General features: G+C 46.2%; 1 protein-coding gene across 7 annotated transcripts in view; it reads left to right on the top strand.

The window, feature by feature from the left end:
- The window catches only part of SYNCRIP (synaptotagmin binding cytoplasmic RNA interacting protein), a 640,060-nt gene that overhangs the window by 216,353 nt on the left and 405,770 nt on the right, over nucleotides 1-17,937 (top strand). For all 7 annotated transcript variants that reach the window (XM_086926591.1, XM_086926592.1, XM_086926590.1 and 4 more), the window contains exon 4: nucleotides 13,210-13,317. In XM_086926591.1, coding sequence (XP_086782717.1) covers nucleotides 13,210-13,317 — 108 coding nt within the window. The remainder of the gene's footprint in view (nucleotides 1-13,209; nucleotides 13,318-17,937) is intronic.

Below are 17,937 nucleotides of genomic sequence, written 5' to 3'. Positions count from 1 at the left end.
ATGACCCCAGCACCGCCAAAACCAACCTACACGAAGGAATGAAAGAAGTTGCCGAATGGATGAAAGAAAGCCGTCTGAAACTGAACTCAGACAAAACAGAAGTCCTCATCTTAGGTACATCCCCCTCTGCATGGGACGACTCCTGGTGGCCGGAGGCCCTCGGAAAAGCACCCATCCCGACAGACCACGCACGGAACCTAGGCGTCATCCTGGATTCTTCACTTTCAATGAACAGACAAGTCAGCGCCGTATCCTCTTCCTGCTTCAACATTCTTCGCATGCTCAGAAAAACATTTCGCTGGATCCCCTCCGAAACAAGGAAAATAGTCACCCACGCACTGGTCACGAGCCGACTGGACTACGGTAACACCCTCTACGCAGGTACTACCGCAAAACTCCAGAAGAAACTCCAACGAATCCAAAACGCCTCAGCCAGACTCATATTAGACATCCCACGCAACGATCATATCTCGGGTCACCTTAAAGACCTCCACTGGCTACCCGTCAATAAGAGGATCACTTTCAGACTGCTTACCCACGCACACAAATCACTCTACGACATCGGTCCAGAATGCCTCAACTCACGACTGTCCTTCTACTCCCCCTCCCGCCAACTACGTTCTTTCAACCAAGCCCTCGCCACTGTACCGCGCATCAACAAGACCACCATGGGAGGCAGATCCTTTTCATACCTGGCTGCTAAAACATGGAACTCTCTCCCCGCTTACCTTCGCCTTACCCAGAACCACCTAGCATTCAGAAAACAACTTAAAACGTGGATATTTGACAAGTAATCCTCCTCCCCTTCCTAAGCGCCTTGAAACCCTCCGGGTATGTAGTGCGCTATACAAATTCCTTGACTTGACTTGACTAGTGGCTGCTTTAGCCCGCCTCTCTTTTTGTCTCTCCTCCATTGGCTGGCTTCCTAAACGGAGGCCAGCCATTGGAGGAGAGAGCCGTCCCTCCAAAGAAGCTCTGTCTTTTTCGGATTTGGGGGCGTGATTTTTTGCGTTCTTTAGCCCTGTGACGTCATCTGTCACTCAGAGCGCAAAAAACACGCCCCCGAATCGGAAAACGACGGCGCTTTTCTTTAAGCCACTTTTTTTAAGATTATGGTGACGTAAACAGTGAAATGTTTTAGTAAGTCAACATCTATTTGTGTAGCGTTATCGCCAACACATTGATGGTAAAAAGCCTCTTCTAATCAGATGGTACAGTAATTCTGGCGTCCAACCGATAGTTTTGTGCTAGTTACCTTCGAAACCTCCCATCAGAAAATAGTAGAGTTGAGAATACAAGTCACCTACATTGGCGCACGTATACTCACTCGCCGACAAGATGTTTTGTTTACAGCTCAGAGCATCATTTCATTTCGAAGCGACGCTCTTTTTTTTTTATTTCAAAAGTTTTTATTGGGCGTTTTAGGGTTATATATCATACAAATCATAAATTGCAATGTGCATACAATCGGTACTTGTAATTACACATCATTCAGCATAGGAATGCATTACGACCCATGGTGGTGGTCATTCGGGACGATCTTGAAGACAATATGGAAAACCACCAAGCAGCCTTCTAGGCTGGGTTCCTGAGGGGCTACAAAACAAATGAATTGGAGATGGAAAGGAAAGGAACGGAGTAGATAAGAGGAAGAAGGAGAAAAAGGAAAGAGTGAGTAAAGGTTAGAGGTGAGATGTAAGAGGTAAGAAGCTAGATGTAAGAAGTTGGACGTTAGATGTCCACCACGATGCGGCTTGGCCGTCCCGGTTACGAGTGACTGGTTATTTAAGCTGTGCAAAAGTATAAGTGGCCCACCGGGAGCTGTAGGAAGAAACTGGGAGCATGAAGTTTCACGGTGGTTTGTGGGTTTTGAAGTAGATATCAAGTGAGTTCCAAAGTTTCCTTTGTGAAGTTCGCCCCGGTGTGTTTTGTAAAGTGATATTATCAGCTCCTCGGAGGTTAATCACCCAGTTAAGCCAGCAGGCATAGCTTGCCTTTTTGGTGTCCTTCCAATTATTTAGAACGACTTTCACAGCTGCCGTAAAGAGGAGGTCAAGGAGTGCCCTGTCTATTTCTGGGAGTTGGGTCTCTTTAGTAAATCCGAAAATAAGATAGGGGAGTTCCTTGGCCGGTGAGATATTAAATACTTTGTGGACGAAGTCAAATACCCTGTCCCAAAACAGTGAGACACAGTCACATTGGAGTATAAGGTGTTCTAGATCTCCTTCTGCACGCTTACAGTTCCAGCAGAATGCGTCTGGGCTGAGTTTATGTGCATATAGGCGAGCCGAGTTCCAGAAGACTTTATGCATGAGCCAGAACTTGGCTTGTGATAATGTAGGGCTTATTTTATGGCTTGTGCAAGATCTCCACGCCGTGGACCACTCCAACTCTGAAATGGAGAAGGAGGCGACTGACGACCAGAACTGCATTGTTTTGGTATTCAATGTTGATGATTGCGGGCTCAATAATTTGTATAACCTTGAGACCTGGTGGCCTATTTTATTTAGGGAGGAGAGGAGTGAGGGAAGAGCTGGGTGTTTGGATGTCAGTCCCTCTTTTGTAATGGCAGTTTTAACGTTGAGGAATATGTAGAAGTCGGAACTATCAATGCCAAAGTTCGATTGGATTTTCGTAAAGGGTAGAGGGTAGCCATTGTCATAGAGTTGGTGGGGGAAGAAGATTCCTTTCTTGATCCAGGTTGGGTTAAATAGTGGTTTACCTTTGTAGGTGATTGAGGAGTTTTTCCAGATCGCTTCCCACCTAGATTTCCTTATCGTTGAGTCTAACAGTTTATCTACTCTGAGTAGGGCTATTTTGGTGTTGGTAAATATGGGTTTAGAACATGGGATCTGATTCGCTTTCATTGAAAGGATCGAGATGGGAGGCATGCCTTCCAGAAGCGCTTTTTCGACATCCAACCACTCCGCGAGTAGTCCATTGGGGGGGACAGCCAATAGGATCCTTGTTTCGCTAAGAAGGCAATTTGATATCTTTTAAAGTCAGGGAGGTTGACTCCGCCCATGGATTTATCTAGTTTCAGTTTTTGCAGGCTGATACGTGCTTTTTTCCCTTTCCAAATAAAATTGTTAATAGTTTTATCTAATTTATTATGAAATTCTTGGGACAGCATTAAGGGGAGCATGGTAATTAGGTAGTTTACTAGTGGTGTAATCATCATCTTGATGGTCTCCAGCCTACCCCACCAAGTGATGAAGCGGGGTGACCATCCGTCTAGTTGTTTTTTTATTTTTTCGAGAGTGAGTTTCTCATTGTGTAGTAGGGTTTCTATGATGGAGCTTCCAAATTCTATACCCAGGTATTTGATGTAGTTGTTTTGCCAGACTAGACCTGATAAACCTAAAGATTCTTTATTAGTGAATATGTTGAGGGGTTTAACTTCAGATTTATCCCGATTCAGTTTGTAGCCTGAATGTTTAGAGTATGATTCTATAGAATCCATCGGTGTGGCTATAGAGGTATCAGGGTTTTCAGTGACTATCAGAATATCGTCTGCGTAAGCAGCAAGTTTTACAGTTTTATCCCCGAAGTTGATGCCACTAACATCTGCGTTCTGTTGTATGTCGCGGAGGAGAGGTTCCATTGCCAGAAGGAATAGAGAGGGAGATAATGGGCAACCCTGTCTAGTTCCTTGTTCGAGAAGGAATGGTTCTGATAATGAACTGTTGATGGCAATTCTAGCCGAAGGGGAGGCGTACAAGGACATGACCATATTAATAAAAGTCTCACCCATGTTGAATATGTGCATGCATTGGCGGAGGAAGAGCCACAACACTCTATCAAACGCCTTCTCCGCGTCCAGGGTGATTGCTACAGCGGGGGCATTTGAGATTTTCGCTTTCTCCAGTACATGACATAGGAGTCTCGTATTGTCATTAGAAAGGCGATGTTTCAGGAACCCCACCTGTGAGTTATTTATTAGGGCAGGTAAAACTTCGTTTAGTCTGCATGCTAGAGCCTTCGCGTAAATCTTGCAGTCCAAATTTGAGGGATATCGGCCTATAATTCTTAGGAAGTAGGGGGTCCTTCCCATCTTTGGGGATCACTATTATTGTCGCTTCACTCATCGTGGGGGTAATTCTGTTTGACAGTGAAAATGAATGGAACAGTTTAAGGAGTCTTGGGTTAAGTTGTCCTTCAAAAGTTTTATAAAAATTGGCCGTGAAGCCGTCAGGCCCCGGAGCTTTATTGTTCTTTAGTGTTTTGACTGCGGAAGAGATTTCTGCTATAGTCAGTGGGGCCCCTAGTCTGATTTTGTCAGATTCGGTTAACCGTTGGAGTCTGATTGAGTTTAGATATTTGTTACATTCTTCCATGTCGAATTGGTTATTATTTTTGTAGAGCTCCTCATAAAAGGACTGAAATGTGTGAAGAATGTCTTTCTGTTTGGTTTTGGTGTTATTGCATTGGTCTCTAATCGATGTTATATGGAATTGCTTCCTTTTGTGTTTAAGATAGGAAGCAAGGAGTTTCCCTGCTTTGTTACCCTCACAAAGTCTTAATGCCTTGAATTTGTTAATCCATACTCCTGCTCTTTTACTAAGAATGGCGTTGTATTTATATTTCAGGTTCGTCAGTTGGTCGATGGTAACTTTATTGTTCAGATCACGGGAGTGTTGCAACTCAAGTTGCTTGATTGTTTTCTCTAGAGTCCAGTTCGGAGTTTAATTCTTTATTCATACGGGCCCTGATACCTATCAGTTTACCTCTTAATGTGGCCTTGAACGCGTCCCATACTAAGGCGGGGTCTGTTTCTGGTTGTGAGTTTATCTGGAAATATTCTTGTATGCATTGTTCTATGTTTAATTTGTTCTCTGGCACTGAAAGTATCTCATCGTTGAATCTCCATCGTCTGGGGGGGATAAGAGAATGGGAGCCTGCCAATTTCATATGGATACCCGCATGGTCCGACACCAATATGGGGGCTATATCAGTTTCGTCGATGAGGTGTGTATGAGAGTCGGATATCAAAAGGTAATCAATTCTTGAATAAGAATTGTGAGGAGGGGAGTAGAAAGTGTATTCACGGCCATCTGGGTGTTGGAGGCGCCATGAGTCATGTAGGTGGAATTTGGCACACATTCGTTTCAATGCCTCGTGGGCGGTGGTATGTACTTTTGGATTGCCTGTCTAACAAGGGATCTAATGGTAGGTTAAGGTCTCCTCCGACCACTAGTAGTTCATCTTGTGGAATATTTTCAAGTTCTTTCGACACATATTCCCAAAATTCAGGCATGTCTGTATTAGGGCCGTATATATTTGCCACATAGATATGGTCCTCGTCTCTTTGAAGGTGTGCAATACTCAGTCTACCCTCTGAGTCTATCGAGTGTGATATCAGGGATAAGTTTGCCTTTTTAGCAATCAGGGTGATCACCCCTTTTTTCTTTTGATTCGCGGGGGAGCAAAGTGTCAGTGAGATCCAGTTTTGTTTAAGATTATCAGCATCAATCTGGGATAATTTGGATTCCTGCATGAGTATTATGTCTCCTCTAGTCTTGGCTAAGTAATTTAAGATTTTTTTGCGCTTTACTGGGTGATTAAGCCCCTTAACGTTTAGCGAGACAATATGTAGAGAGGTTGCTAAGTTCTTATCTGAAGCCATGGATATTTGTTCGGATTATTGTGGTGATGGGCCGCCACGAGATATTGTGTGGATATGGTCTTACTGTAACGTGGATTACCGCACACCCAGGTAGTCCGTGTTCTATGGAAGCTCCAATAGATAGCGCTGCAGGCCTAGTAAGGCCTTGGGACGCGTTGCACACATCGCGGTGGTAGAGAATAATTAGTAAGTAAGAGGAAGGAGTGAAAGTGCGAGTAGATAAAGAAAGGAAAGAAAGAAGAGTAAAGAGTAGATGAAGAGTAGTACATCGCAGAGATACACCTGAAACAACCGTTTTTTCAACCCTAGAGCCCCCCCCCCCAACTGAGTCAACCCCTCCTTGCACCCCTCTCCCCTCCCACCCCAACCCCCCTCCCCAAAACTCGAACTGAAGAGCTGCGACAGCAGTGCTGTCGGCGCCCGCACAGGGACATATGTAATAAAGATGATAGATGACGCTCTGTAGGGATTCTTTCTTTAACCAGCATCTCTACAAACTTTATTTGGTTGAAAGCCTGTGGACTTCTCCTCTCTAGACGCTAGATGGCGATCTTCCCTGCGCAAAGGCCCACCATAGTTCCCGGTCTGCAGATGGAATTACACCATCCCCGCTCCTTCAAGGGGTCCTCAGTTATCTCTATTTTAATGAATACCTATGAGACATCGGGGATTGAGGGGACACTATTCACACTCAATAGAAGGCCGTGCGACAGTAATGTGGTTACTCCAGGGCGCCTCTGGCCATAACTAATGTCGACATTTGTGCATCGCTGGCTGGCTTTACGTCCGTGAAGCTGGCGGCCAATTGACAGTTTGAATTATAATTAATAATTGATGGTAAAGGTAATTCAGTTTCCAATATGGTTGGAAATTTCAGTTTGAGAGTATTTTCTTCGCGTGTTCACCACAGATGTTTGGAGTTTACACAATGTGCAATAAGCCCTCCTAGGTACCTTATGTAAGTTGCAAACATTGTAGGATCGCGCACGAGAGCCATCGCACGGTTCGCAAAACGGACATCATCAAAAAGTTTTAATTTTCCAGACATCCCTGCGGAAAACTCTCAACGCACTTTTTCACCATGTGTTTTTTTCGAATTGGGAACCTGTGCTGTAGGGCGTCCCCCGTCACTGCCTATTAGGTTCATGTGCTTCCTTCCAGGGAGCCTTTCCTCGCAGCTTTAACATGAGGATGTATTATTAAGCGACCTCTTTAGGGATCATTGTATCGACTTCAGTGTGAGGAAGAGCTGAATTGGCTCTGCGCACAGACAGCACATGCGCATGCGAGGCCGACTAGGTGTCCGAGAATATTGGGCTCCAGCAAAAGTATTTTTAACCAAAACTCTCAATTAATTGCGGCCACAAACTGGTAGCTTCCAAACTCCCGAGTGTAGCAAAGCTACAACATAAACAAGCACTGAAGTGTTCCTCACAATGACGTCGTGGAACGCCATCTTAAAACAACTACAGTATTGGCAAAACTCTGAAAAAGTTATTGTTCGGCGTCCAAAAACGAATCAGAGCCCACCCTCGACCCCTCACTCCATTTCGCGCAAAGCATCACTCAATAGAGAGATTTAAAAAAAAATATATGTGTGTGTATGCATGTATGGGTATTAGGATAAATATGTATGTCATTGGTGCTTGTATCCTTGCTATACTTAAATGAGAACGTAAGTGCATCACCTCATCAGGGCTACGAAGCGCTATATAAATGAAACTATAAAATATAACCAATGTGCACGCAAGAAGAACTTAAGAGTCTAATTTAAAAGCACATGTACGGTACAATTTTAGTAGAAATAGACCGTTCCGCGGTAAACGAAACACCATTGAGAAAAATGCTGAAAGATGATTGAATTTATAATTTGACATGATCTAAAAAAAAAAAAAAACTAGATATGCAGATGCATATTGGAGGAAATGAGACACATCCGTCGCCCACAGGCAGGTCACGCCTGGCACTGCCTATAGAGAAACAGATGAAGGAAGCACCATATCGCAAAGGGCATCTGACCATTCGCAATTTATTGGCCATATTTAACATGACCCTTTACCAGGAGACGCGCGTCTGTGTGGTCTTCCCTGCCTCACCTTCCTTTATTTTGTAAATTATTTACTTAACTGGCCCATGAATAGTAATGAAGGCCGCGTTCTCCGCAGCGCTACATTTCCATTGCATCCTTTTTAGGTCTCGGTAATGTATCCAGCCTCAAAAACACTTATCCAAGCAGTTCCCCAGCAGGCAGACCTGTCACGGCATTTCTGTGCATTGAAATCCGTGCATCGGCTCCTGCACTGACAGCTGTCCAGAGAGGTCTTCAGTCCTCAGGTAACTGTAGCTCATTCAAGGCCATACGGAGTGAGATAGGATGGAAGGACAGACGGCGAGGAGGCCCTGGAGCAGGGAGGAGGCACCCGGGTCAGATTTAGTCAATATTTGCTGCTAGTTCATTAGGGACAACTTACAAAGTATGGTCCTCGGAATTGGGGTAGTAGTGAGGTTTACTAACGGCAACAGGGGAGGAAATACAATCATCGTAAAACTTGGAAAAAAATATATATAAAGTGTGAGGGCATACAGTGATTGTCTGGGGGTTCTGGGAAGATGCCACATAAGAATTTTGGAATGAATGGGAGAACAATGAGGACCGGAGAGTGGAGCAGCAGCACAGAGAATGAAGCTAAAAAAATAAGAATGTGCAGCGGAAAATAGAGAAAAAAAATCGTAAAACTTGGAAATAAATATATATAAAGTGTGAGGGCATACAGTGATTGTCTGCCGGTTCTGGGAAGATGCCACGTAAGAATTTTGGAATGAATGGGAGAACTGTAGGAAGGTACCTCCTGACTATGGTTGCCCCCAACTTTTTGCCCTGTGTTTTAGCTGGTTTTGGACATAGTCGACCTGGGACCCTGCCAATCAGGACCCCAGGCCTACTGCTCTCTCTTTAAAATGGATTCCATGTACCCTAGGTACATTTCCAATTGGTACTGGGCCATCCTATCAGACCCTGTAACTCAGGGCATAGGTGTACCCAGGGCTGCCAGGGGCTGCAGCATGTATTATGCCACCCCTGGCTGGCCTCCTAAATTTGACACAACTGGCTGCATGACAGCTGGGGCAAAGTCGTGTAATCACCCTTTGCTGTAGGTGTAGTATACCTATACCTAACCCTAAAATGGACACACAGATTCCTATCAGTCACTCCTATGGCAGGCCTTGACAATCCTGAAGGCAGAGTGCTTGGAATCGTGTGAGATGGTGCTCTGGCATGAGCTGAGCCTGTCTGCAGCTTGCGGAACCAAGTCCTAATAGCAGTTCCATGATATCGCATACCATATACTCTTAAGTGCATTATAATCCTCGCGGTTAAATGCTAACTTTGGTATTGTTTTATCAAAACATGTCGAGTAAGGTGTCATACGAATTGGAATACTAACCCCTCGCCAATTCTGGCGACGGGGTTAGCATTCCACCCTTCTAGAGGGACACGACATGTATGTAACTGTGAACCCCGGTTAAAGTTAACTGAAGCCTCAGCTCCACAAAATGGATGCTGCCACCACAGACACGAGTCTGACCTCCTGCTGCTGGGAGTCCTTCCAGCGAGGGAGGCCTGGACAAAGGGTTTCCTGTCCGGGGCGGTGCTAGCACAGTCCCAGACATGGTTTTGTGTATCCTGGGTAGGCAGGGCTTTTCAGGAAGGTGACTGCTGAGTGGCACCCCGGTGCTCACTACGCATAGGCCGGTCTGAACCAGTTCCAGGGGCACACCAGCCCCTGGCCTGGGGAAGTCCGGCATGGCAGAGGGGTGTAACCACCCCCCTCCTAGTCCCACCCATAGGCAGGACCTAGTCACCGGGTCAGCCCCCTTTTTTAGTATAAAGATGGGAGCGGGCCCCCTGTTCAAATTAGATCATCTTTGGAATCAAGACACGACTTTCTGCGAAAGGACTTCAAGATTTCTTCCTCAAGATTCTCCCTTGTGGCTAAGGAGTAGTCACCCTGCATCAAGCGGGCACCATCCTAAGAACACTGCGGTCTGCTGCAAGTCCTTCTTCACGAATCCGACGACCCAGCTCGACGAGACCCGGCTTCCCTGGCACCTCTGACCTCTACTCACCTCTACAGCAAAGCTGAGAACCGTGAGTGCGACGAGACCTCGAGGGACCGACGATCGCCAAGACTGCACGACTTCTTTGTAACAAGCCCACCGAGTCTTCCACTGGTGAGTGCTTTGGGGTCCGAGAAGCCCCAACTCTGCGCAGCTCCAGCACCCAAGATCAGCCTCCCTGCATCTCCACGATCTGCGTGGGGCCCTTCTGCTGTTTGCTGTGCACCGCGTTGTTTGGCTACTAGCCGGCTGGCTTGTGGCCTTCTGAACGACGCCCGACGACATCACTGCTGCTGGTCTGGTTGCTCCAGACTGGCCCTTGCTTCCTTCTTCTAGAGAGGCACCCCAGACCCTCCTGGTCCACTCCAGACGCCATTTTAGGTCCACCGCGTGGGCTTGAATTTGCCAAGGCTTTGTTGCCCAATCCTGGGTCCAGCGACGCCGACAGCTTCTGTCTTCGTGGGACAGCTCGCTTCTCCATCCTGGTCGCTGACAACGCCTCCTGGTCCGTGAGATCTCCGAGCACAGCGTCACCCACTCGCCTAGTCGAGGTGGCTACCATCCGGTGCCCTCCTGGTGCCCACTGACTACTGGCTAGTAGTCACGAACTTGGTCCCCTCTGCTTTCAGGTGTCATCTTCCTTCGATCCAGGCTTGGATCCATCGAACTTTCTTCACTGGTCGCCTGCCAGCAACTTCTTTCTTCCAGGCTCCTGGTCCGTCTACGAGGATTCCCGACGTCCTTTGAGTCCTATGCAGCTGCAGCCCCTGGGCTAGGTAACTTCGGCATTTCGGTGCCCCAGCATAGCCTCACTATCCAAGGGTCAGAATCCACTTTCGTTTTCTTCCTACCAGGTCGGGTTCGCCCGAGAACACTAACTTTGCAATTCCTAGCTACCATAGACTTTGTCCCGCATCTCGCGTGAGAGTGCACACACTGCACCCGAGTCCCCTGGGTCTCCTAGAAGTAATCTAACGATTCTATAGTCAAGTCCTAGCGATTCCAAAGCCTATTAGTACTGTACTTACCTGCTAGTAATTTCGCATTCCACTTTCAGAGTATATGGTTTTCCGTGCCCCTCGGGCATTTGTATATACTGTGCTAACTTAAGTATTTTTGTAAGAGTTTTGGTTTGTGCTTAGTACCCTGTCCTCATAAAGAGTACAGGGCTGTTGTGATTCTTAATAAATATACTGTTTATTTTCATAACACTTGTGTGGTGTCCTTTCACTTGGTGTTCAAGGGGTATATGTGTGGTATGACAGCTGGCTTAACACGCCCTCTCAAGTCTTTAGCCTTAGACTGCTCGTATCCACGCTACTAGGATAGCTGGTCTATAAGGTTGACTTACAACCAATCATCAATAAGGGTTGCTGGACTGATACATAGTGTTCACTAGAATAGTGAGCACTGCATATCAGGCCACCTTCTCACAAGAACAATGAGGACCGGAGAGTGGAGCAGCAGCACAGAGAATGAAGCTAAAAAAATAAGAATGTGCAGCGGGAAATAGAGAAAAAAAATGCAGAGAAACAAACAGAGGTGCCAAAGAGATAAACAGAGACTTTGGCTGAGGCGAGAGCAGTGGTGAGGAAGCAGCGAGGGGTGCAGAGGTGCTGGGACAACGTTCAGAGGGGGCTGCTGCCATCAGTGTTACATCACTGCAGCCACACGATTGTGAAACATTCGAATGGCACCGAAAATCCAAGGACTACAGCAAGACTGCAGCATCACCACCCTAGTAGATCTCCTGTTCATCAAACACCTGCTGCTTATTCCGTAAGGAATGGGGCGGTCTTTCACCTATTTGGCAACTTGTGTCCGGAATCAGCCTCCGCACCATGTCCGTGAGATTTGCTATGAGACATTATTTAGGAAAATCATTAAAACCTGTCTCTTTAAATTGGATTTTTAAGGGCCATTCATCCTGTAGTTTGTATATTAGGCAGCCTTTCCTAGCGCTGGGACTCTGTTTGGAGTAGCTGTTCGCTGTTGTGCTTTATTAATGATATGATTGATTCAAATGTGGCTCAAGCAGCCCCCCTCCCTAATTTTAATTTCGATGGGGATGGCATCTCTCATGGGACCTTTCTGCACCACAGTCCTTGATTTGCAGATTCATCAGGTTGCAGGGTGAAGCTGGGTGCATGCTGATAGAGGGTGTGAATCCGAGTTACAGAGAGGTCTTGTAGGAGCATTAAAATTCCCTTAGCCAGCTACACCTACTTGGACTGCCAATAATGCTGTATTTTCAGCCATGCTCCTCCTGCGAATTCAAAATTTAATAACAGTATGGCGATCAGAGTTATGTCAAGGAGCTCATGTACTCTCTTAAGGTAACTGCTCTCCTGACACCAGTGAATATTTTTCAAAACACTTTAAGCCTGCATACTTATCATTTATACAGAATGTTAATCATTCTCTAGCGCTCAGAAAATAAACCGTTGAAACCATATTCCTTAAATCAGAAGAGGGTTAGGCAAATTGTCAAAATGATCAAAGAAGAAGTTGGGTACATTTCTAAAGAAATAGCCGAGAATCCATCTGGGCTCAACAAGTGTAGAAAAATGGTATGCTGTTCAAAGAATGAAAGTCTTATAAAAAGACTGAAACATATGCACAGAAACACTTCTAGAAATACTAAAGACAGAGGTCGTTGATTTCTATAAAATACCCTTGCAAAATCTTATTTTCCCATGAGAAACTGCAAGATAAGCCTCTAGGGTTCCTATGCATGGAATGGGTCTTACAAGCTGCATGCAAACCGTTTTATCACAACAATTCTGAGTATCAGTGATAGTATGTAATATACTACAAATCACAAGCATTCAATAGGGAACTGGTGTCTAGCTCTCCACAGAGCCTACCTGTAATGTCATGTCAAAATCAGACCACTGCAATCAATGTAAAATATCTGTGCATGCATCCAAATCACATACCTTGTTTTTAAATCGTATCTCTTGCCCATGAGACCCATTCTCATTCTAAGTTCTATTTCATTTTGCCATTTATGCCATTTATTTAACGATTAAGCTATTGGCAATGTAAATGACAATGCCATTTATTTATGATTAAAAAAAAGTCATGAGCAATGCTAATAGCTCTACCTTTAATAATGCTGAGACCATTGCATTGTAAATGCTTGTTTATTCTTTGTGACTCACAATTTGTGTGTTGCCTATTTACATGATTTAGTGATTTTCCATGTCTTACTAATTGGACATTCTGAATGCAATGTAAAAGTTAAATGCTTGAGTTTCTAAGACTTTTCGTCTTTCTCCTCTGAGAACGAAGCACTGAATGGTCATACTTATCCAGTTAAGTTGAAGTGCAGTAATATTGTGGTCAATGGTCACCAGTGGCAAACCATGCTGGCTACATAGCATAAGGCCTAGCTACCTAAAAATGGAGCATGCCTTGGGACTTGGCTTGCTGGATTGTGACTTTCTTTTTTCTTTCCACAGAACAAAAGTGCCTTTTTATGTGGCGTAATGAAAACGTACAGACAAAGGGAAAAACAAGGGACCAAGGTGGCAGATTCCAGCAAAGGACCAGATGAAGCCAAAATTAAGGTAGATTATTTATTCATGAGCTTGGTCAGGCCTCTTATGTTAATTTCCCATATTCATTAACAGCACAGTTTAGTAAGATTCACCTAAATTGCCTACTGCTGGTTGTAAAAGCACAGCACCAGATCAAGATTAAATGCATGCACCATTAGATTAAAGCATACAGAGGTGCATAATACTCCCTGCTGAGAAGTAATTTTTAATGTTTTGCAAGCTGTTAGAATTGTATGTGTCTTCTTTAATAAGGGTGCTGCTAACAACTCATGTCTTCATAACCAGCTGTCTTAGAGAATGCCTACTACTCGCTTACACAACACACTAAGAAGTTCTCCAGTTTTGGGGTGTCTTTCATAGATTCACATGCTTGAATATTCCCCGTCGTCGAAGTGGGAGTCCCACGATAAATATCATAGCATTAAGATGCTAATAACCTAAGTATGTAAAAACATAACCTAAAAATACACAGTAGAAATGCATAGAAATACCAAGACATAATTCCTACATAGGAATACATGGCAGAGAGAAAAAACACTTGCAACATATCAATGTCATTATGTTAGTCCAAACTGCGGCCAGTTAGGCGCAAGCACCCCTCCAGAACCTTCTCCTCAGAGCTCAGTCCCTCAGATTTTCTACCGCACGTCCTGTGAAGGGATTCTCCTGAGCTCTGCTCAGTTTTTCTTAACTTTTCTTCAAGATTCCAGTGTTTGACATGTCTTCAAGTAAGCTGTCTCTATTTAGACCCTGTTCTTCCTGTAGGAAGCTGCGCTTATACTCTGAAGATCCCCACAGCAAGTGTATATATTGTCTTTACCCGAACTATGAGGTGAACAAATGTAAATTTTGCAGGACTTTTTCTACTAAGACCCTTAAAGACAGGGAAGGTCTTCTCCTCTGGTTGCAGAGACTTAAGGACAAGGATAACACACTTTCTGACGCAGACAGCCTTATGTCTGGTACTTCTAAAACAGCCAGTAAGCGTAGCAGTGTGCAGGATTTGCCTTCTCCATTTTTAAAGAAAAAGAAACTCTCTCTTTCTATGGCTCCTGCGGTTTCTTCACCTCCTCCTGCTTCGCCCACGAGATATGACTCTCGGGCGTCTTCTCCTTCCAGTCAGGTTTCCACCAAGAAACATGTAAAATCGTCGACTGGAGTGTCGACAATCGCCCCGACGACGAGATATGCCGTCTCCGGCTCGGCAACTGTGACGACATCTGCTGCTGGCTCGTCGACGACCGTTACCTCGACGTCCTATAAGGTGTCTATGAGCTCTAGACCTGTCTCGTCGACGATTCCTATCCTCTCGTCGACGAAAAAAAAAAAAACTCACTCGTCGTCGACAACATCTTCATCGACGAGAGCTGTTAATTCTCTTCAAGGGGATCCTCATCAATAGTCATAAGCACTGAATATTCTCGCCCATGTGTGGGACCCCGGAAACAATATCAAAATATATATGTAAAAACACATATATCTAACTCCACATATATGTACGTACATATATTATTTTTCTCACACCAATGCAGCCCTAAAAAGAGGCTAACACAATGTAAAACCTTGTACATGTACTGCAATTATAAAGGAAACAAAGAACACATTAAATCAAATATCCTTTGAATTTTGTGTTTTAATGAGTAAAACCACTCATAACTCCTGAAAATTGCTCATAAAAAGACATTGTTAGCCTCAGGCTGCATTGAACAGCAATAACATAAAAAATGAAAGCATTTTCAACCAAAAAACTGGCACTGTTCCTTTAAGGCAGCCCTGACTCCAGGCTTCCCATCATGCCTCAGGGGTGACAGGTCAGTTGTTCTTTCCGGCTCCTTCTGTCAGGACCCTTGTTAACAGCTCCCACCTTTTTTTGACTTTCTGTCTGAATTACTTGGTGTTTTCTTTTTTGATCTCACTCGACAGGTTTTTATCCTAGAGAGAGTTTTACCTTTTTTGGGCTCAAAAAAGGTGAATTTTTTTGTCAAAATGCCTAAGGCTCTTTTTGACACCTGCCCTGCCTGTGGGCATAAGCAGGCTTGGTCAGATACACATCCAGTGTGTATTCGCTGTCTACCCGACTCTCATGAGGTAGCATCTTGTGTCCACTGCCAGGCCTTGTCATCCAGAACTATCAAGGACAGAGAAAGAAGCAGGATTTATGGACTTTGTGAGAAAGGTAGGTTTCCAAACTCCAAAGAGACTTAAGAAGTGGTCGACGTCGAAAAAAGTCCCGACCTGCTCTCCTTCGGCGTCTAGGTCTCCAACGACGAAGAAGGTGAAGTCTTCAGCGTCGAAAGTCAAGAAATCTCCGCTGCAGTCAACCGGGCGACGTGCATTGTCGAGAGGTCACTGTTGAATCAGGGCGGCTCAACGTAGAGACCTCCGTTGTCGAAGGCTCAGGTAGAGTCTTCGACGTCGAAGCCTCCGCCGTCGCCTAGTCATCGGCGCTCTGCGTCGAGGACGTCTGGCTATCGACCTCCGACGTCGAGGCAACCTCCGTCGTCGCCAGGTCATCGGCGATCGACGTCGATGAAGCGATCGACGTCGATGAAGCGATCGACGTCGAAGCATCCTCTGTCGTCACCAGGTCATCGGCGATCGACGTTGAGGAATTCTCCGTCAACGACCCATCGCCACTCGACATCGAGGCATTCATTGTCCTCGAAGGACCACGTCGAAGCTTCCTCCGTCGGCGTCACACCATCGACGCTCGACGTCGAGGCATTCAGAAACGTCGGCAGGACATAGACACTCGCCGTCGACTGATGAACAAAGTTCAACGTTGGAAAAGCCTTTATGGACTTCACCTCCTCGGAAGTAGACGTCGAGGCATGGGACTCCAGTGGTTCAGCCTCAACCAGTGGCGCAGCAGTCTCTGAGGTCTTCTGGATCCGCTTCAGCTGCAAAGGATGACCAGGGATCGGAAGTGAGTGTCACGCTGCCAAGCGGACGAGGTCTCCAGAGCAGAGGGACTCTCGCAGTCGCTCCAGGTCTGTGGCTGTCTCAGGTTCAGACTCTGGCCCGGATTTAATTATTTATAAGTCGGGCAGCGAGGAATCCAGGCATTCGCAAAGGGCATCAACGCCTCCATCACACTCTCCAGTGGAAGATTCAACTCCAAAGTCGCCTACTGTCAGGCTTTCACCGAGATGGTACAGGCCACTTCATCATTGGGCTAAGGACAAGGAAATGGCATATCGGATGTAGCAACCGCTCTCTAGGCCTAGAGAACGGTCACGCTCTCCGGTGAGACAAAGAGAAAGATCACTCTCCCCAGTTCGCCAGAGAGAAAGATCACTCTCCCCAGTTCGCCAGAGAGAAAGATCACGCTCCCCAGTTCGCCAGAGGGAAAGCTCACGCTCCCCAGTTCGCCAGAGGGAAAGCTCACGCTCCCCAGTTCGCCAGAGGGAAAGCTCACGCTCCCCAGTTCGCCAGAGGGAAAGCTCACGCTCCCCAGTTCGCCAGAGGGAAAGCTCACGCTCCCCAGTTCGCCAGAGGGAAAGCTCACGCTCCCCAGTTCGCCAGAGGGAAAGCTCACGCTCCCCAGTTCGCCAGAGGGAAAGCTCACGCTCCCCAGTTCGCCAGAGGGAAAGCTCACGCTCCCCAGTTCGCCAGAGGGAAAGCTCACGCTCCCCAGTTCGCCAGAGGGAAAGCTCACGCTCCCCAGTTCGCCAGAGGGAAAGCTCACGCTCCCCAGTTCGCCAGAGGGAAAGATCACGCTCCCCAGTTCGCCAGAGGGAAAGATCACGCTCCAGGGTGCGAACCAGCAGGCGTAGATCACGATCAAGGAGCAGAAGGAGAGAGCGAAGAACTCCTTCTACTTCTTCCTCCTCAACCCGCTCTCACAGAAACTACTCTCCTACCCTAACACTATCCTTCAACGAGGGTTTTTCCGATTGATGATATCTTCACTTTTCAGGACATACTTGGTAGGGGAGTTCTTAAGCTGGGAGTTACCTTAAAAGCTCCGCAGATCAAGACCTCAGTAATTTTTTAAACACTACAGCATAGGTCTGCACCCAAACCTCTTCTACCTTTGGTGCCGGGGATTATAGAGCCAGTTATGGACGTCTTCTTAACCCCAGCGACGGTCAAAGCGGCTCCGGCGCGGATCCTTAAAAAGTACAAATCTCCAGAAGACGACCTGCTATTCCTCAGAGCTGATCCTCCCCCGGACTCAGTGATTGTCGTGGCGGCGAAGAAGTCCAATGCAGTCGCCTCATCCTCCACTGTGACTCCGGATAAGGACAGTAAGATGCAATGACTCGTGGGGAAGGCGGGTCTGCAATACATCAGCGGCTTTTCTCAGTTGCCAATGCGGAAGCCCTCTTGGGGCGTTATGACCGATCCCTGTGGGATTCTCTGCAGCATTTTGTGGAGAAACTCCCAGCAGAGGATCATAAGGACTTTGAAGAAATCCTCCTGGAAGGCAGTCAAGTCTCCAACCAGGTTATAAGCGCCGCAGTGGATGGGGCTACCCTAGCAGCTCATGGGTATGCTCATGGGGTAACTGCAAGGATGTCAACATGGTTGCGCCGAACGGCTTTCAAACCAGAAGCCCAAGCGCGCATATTTAACTTGCCTTTTTCAGGTGCTTCGTTGTTTGGCACAAGTGCGGACGAAGAGATC

This window comes from Lissotriton vulgaris, chromosome 6 (assembly GCF_964263255.1).
Source record: "Lissotriton vulgaris chromosome 6, aLisVul1.2, whole genome shotgun sequence".
Taxonomy (NCBI): Eukaryota; Metazoa; Chordata; class Amphibia; order Caudata; family Salamandridae; genus Lissotriton; species Lissotriton vulgaris.
Note: the sequence above shows the minus strand (reverse complement) of the source record. Positions and strands in the feature narration are given on the sequence as shown.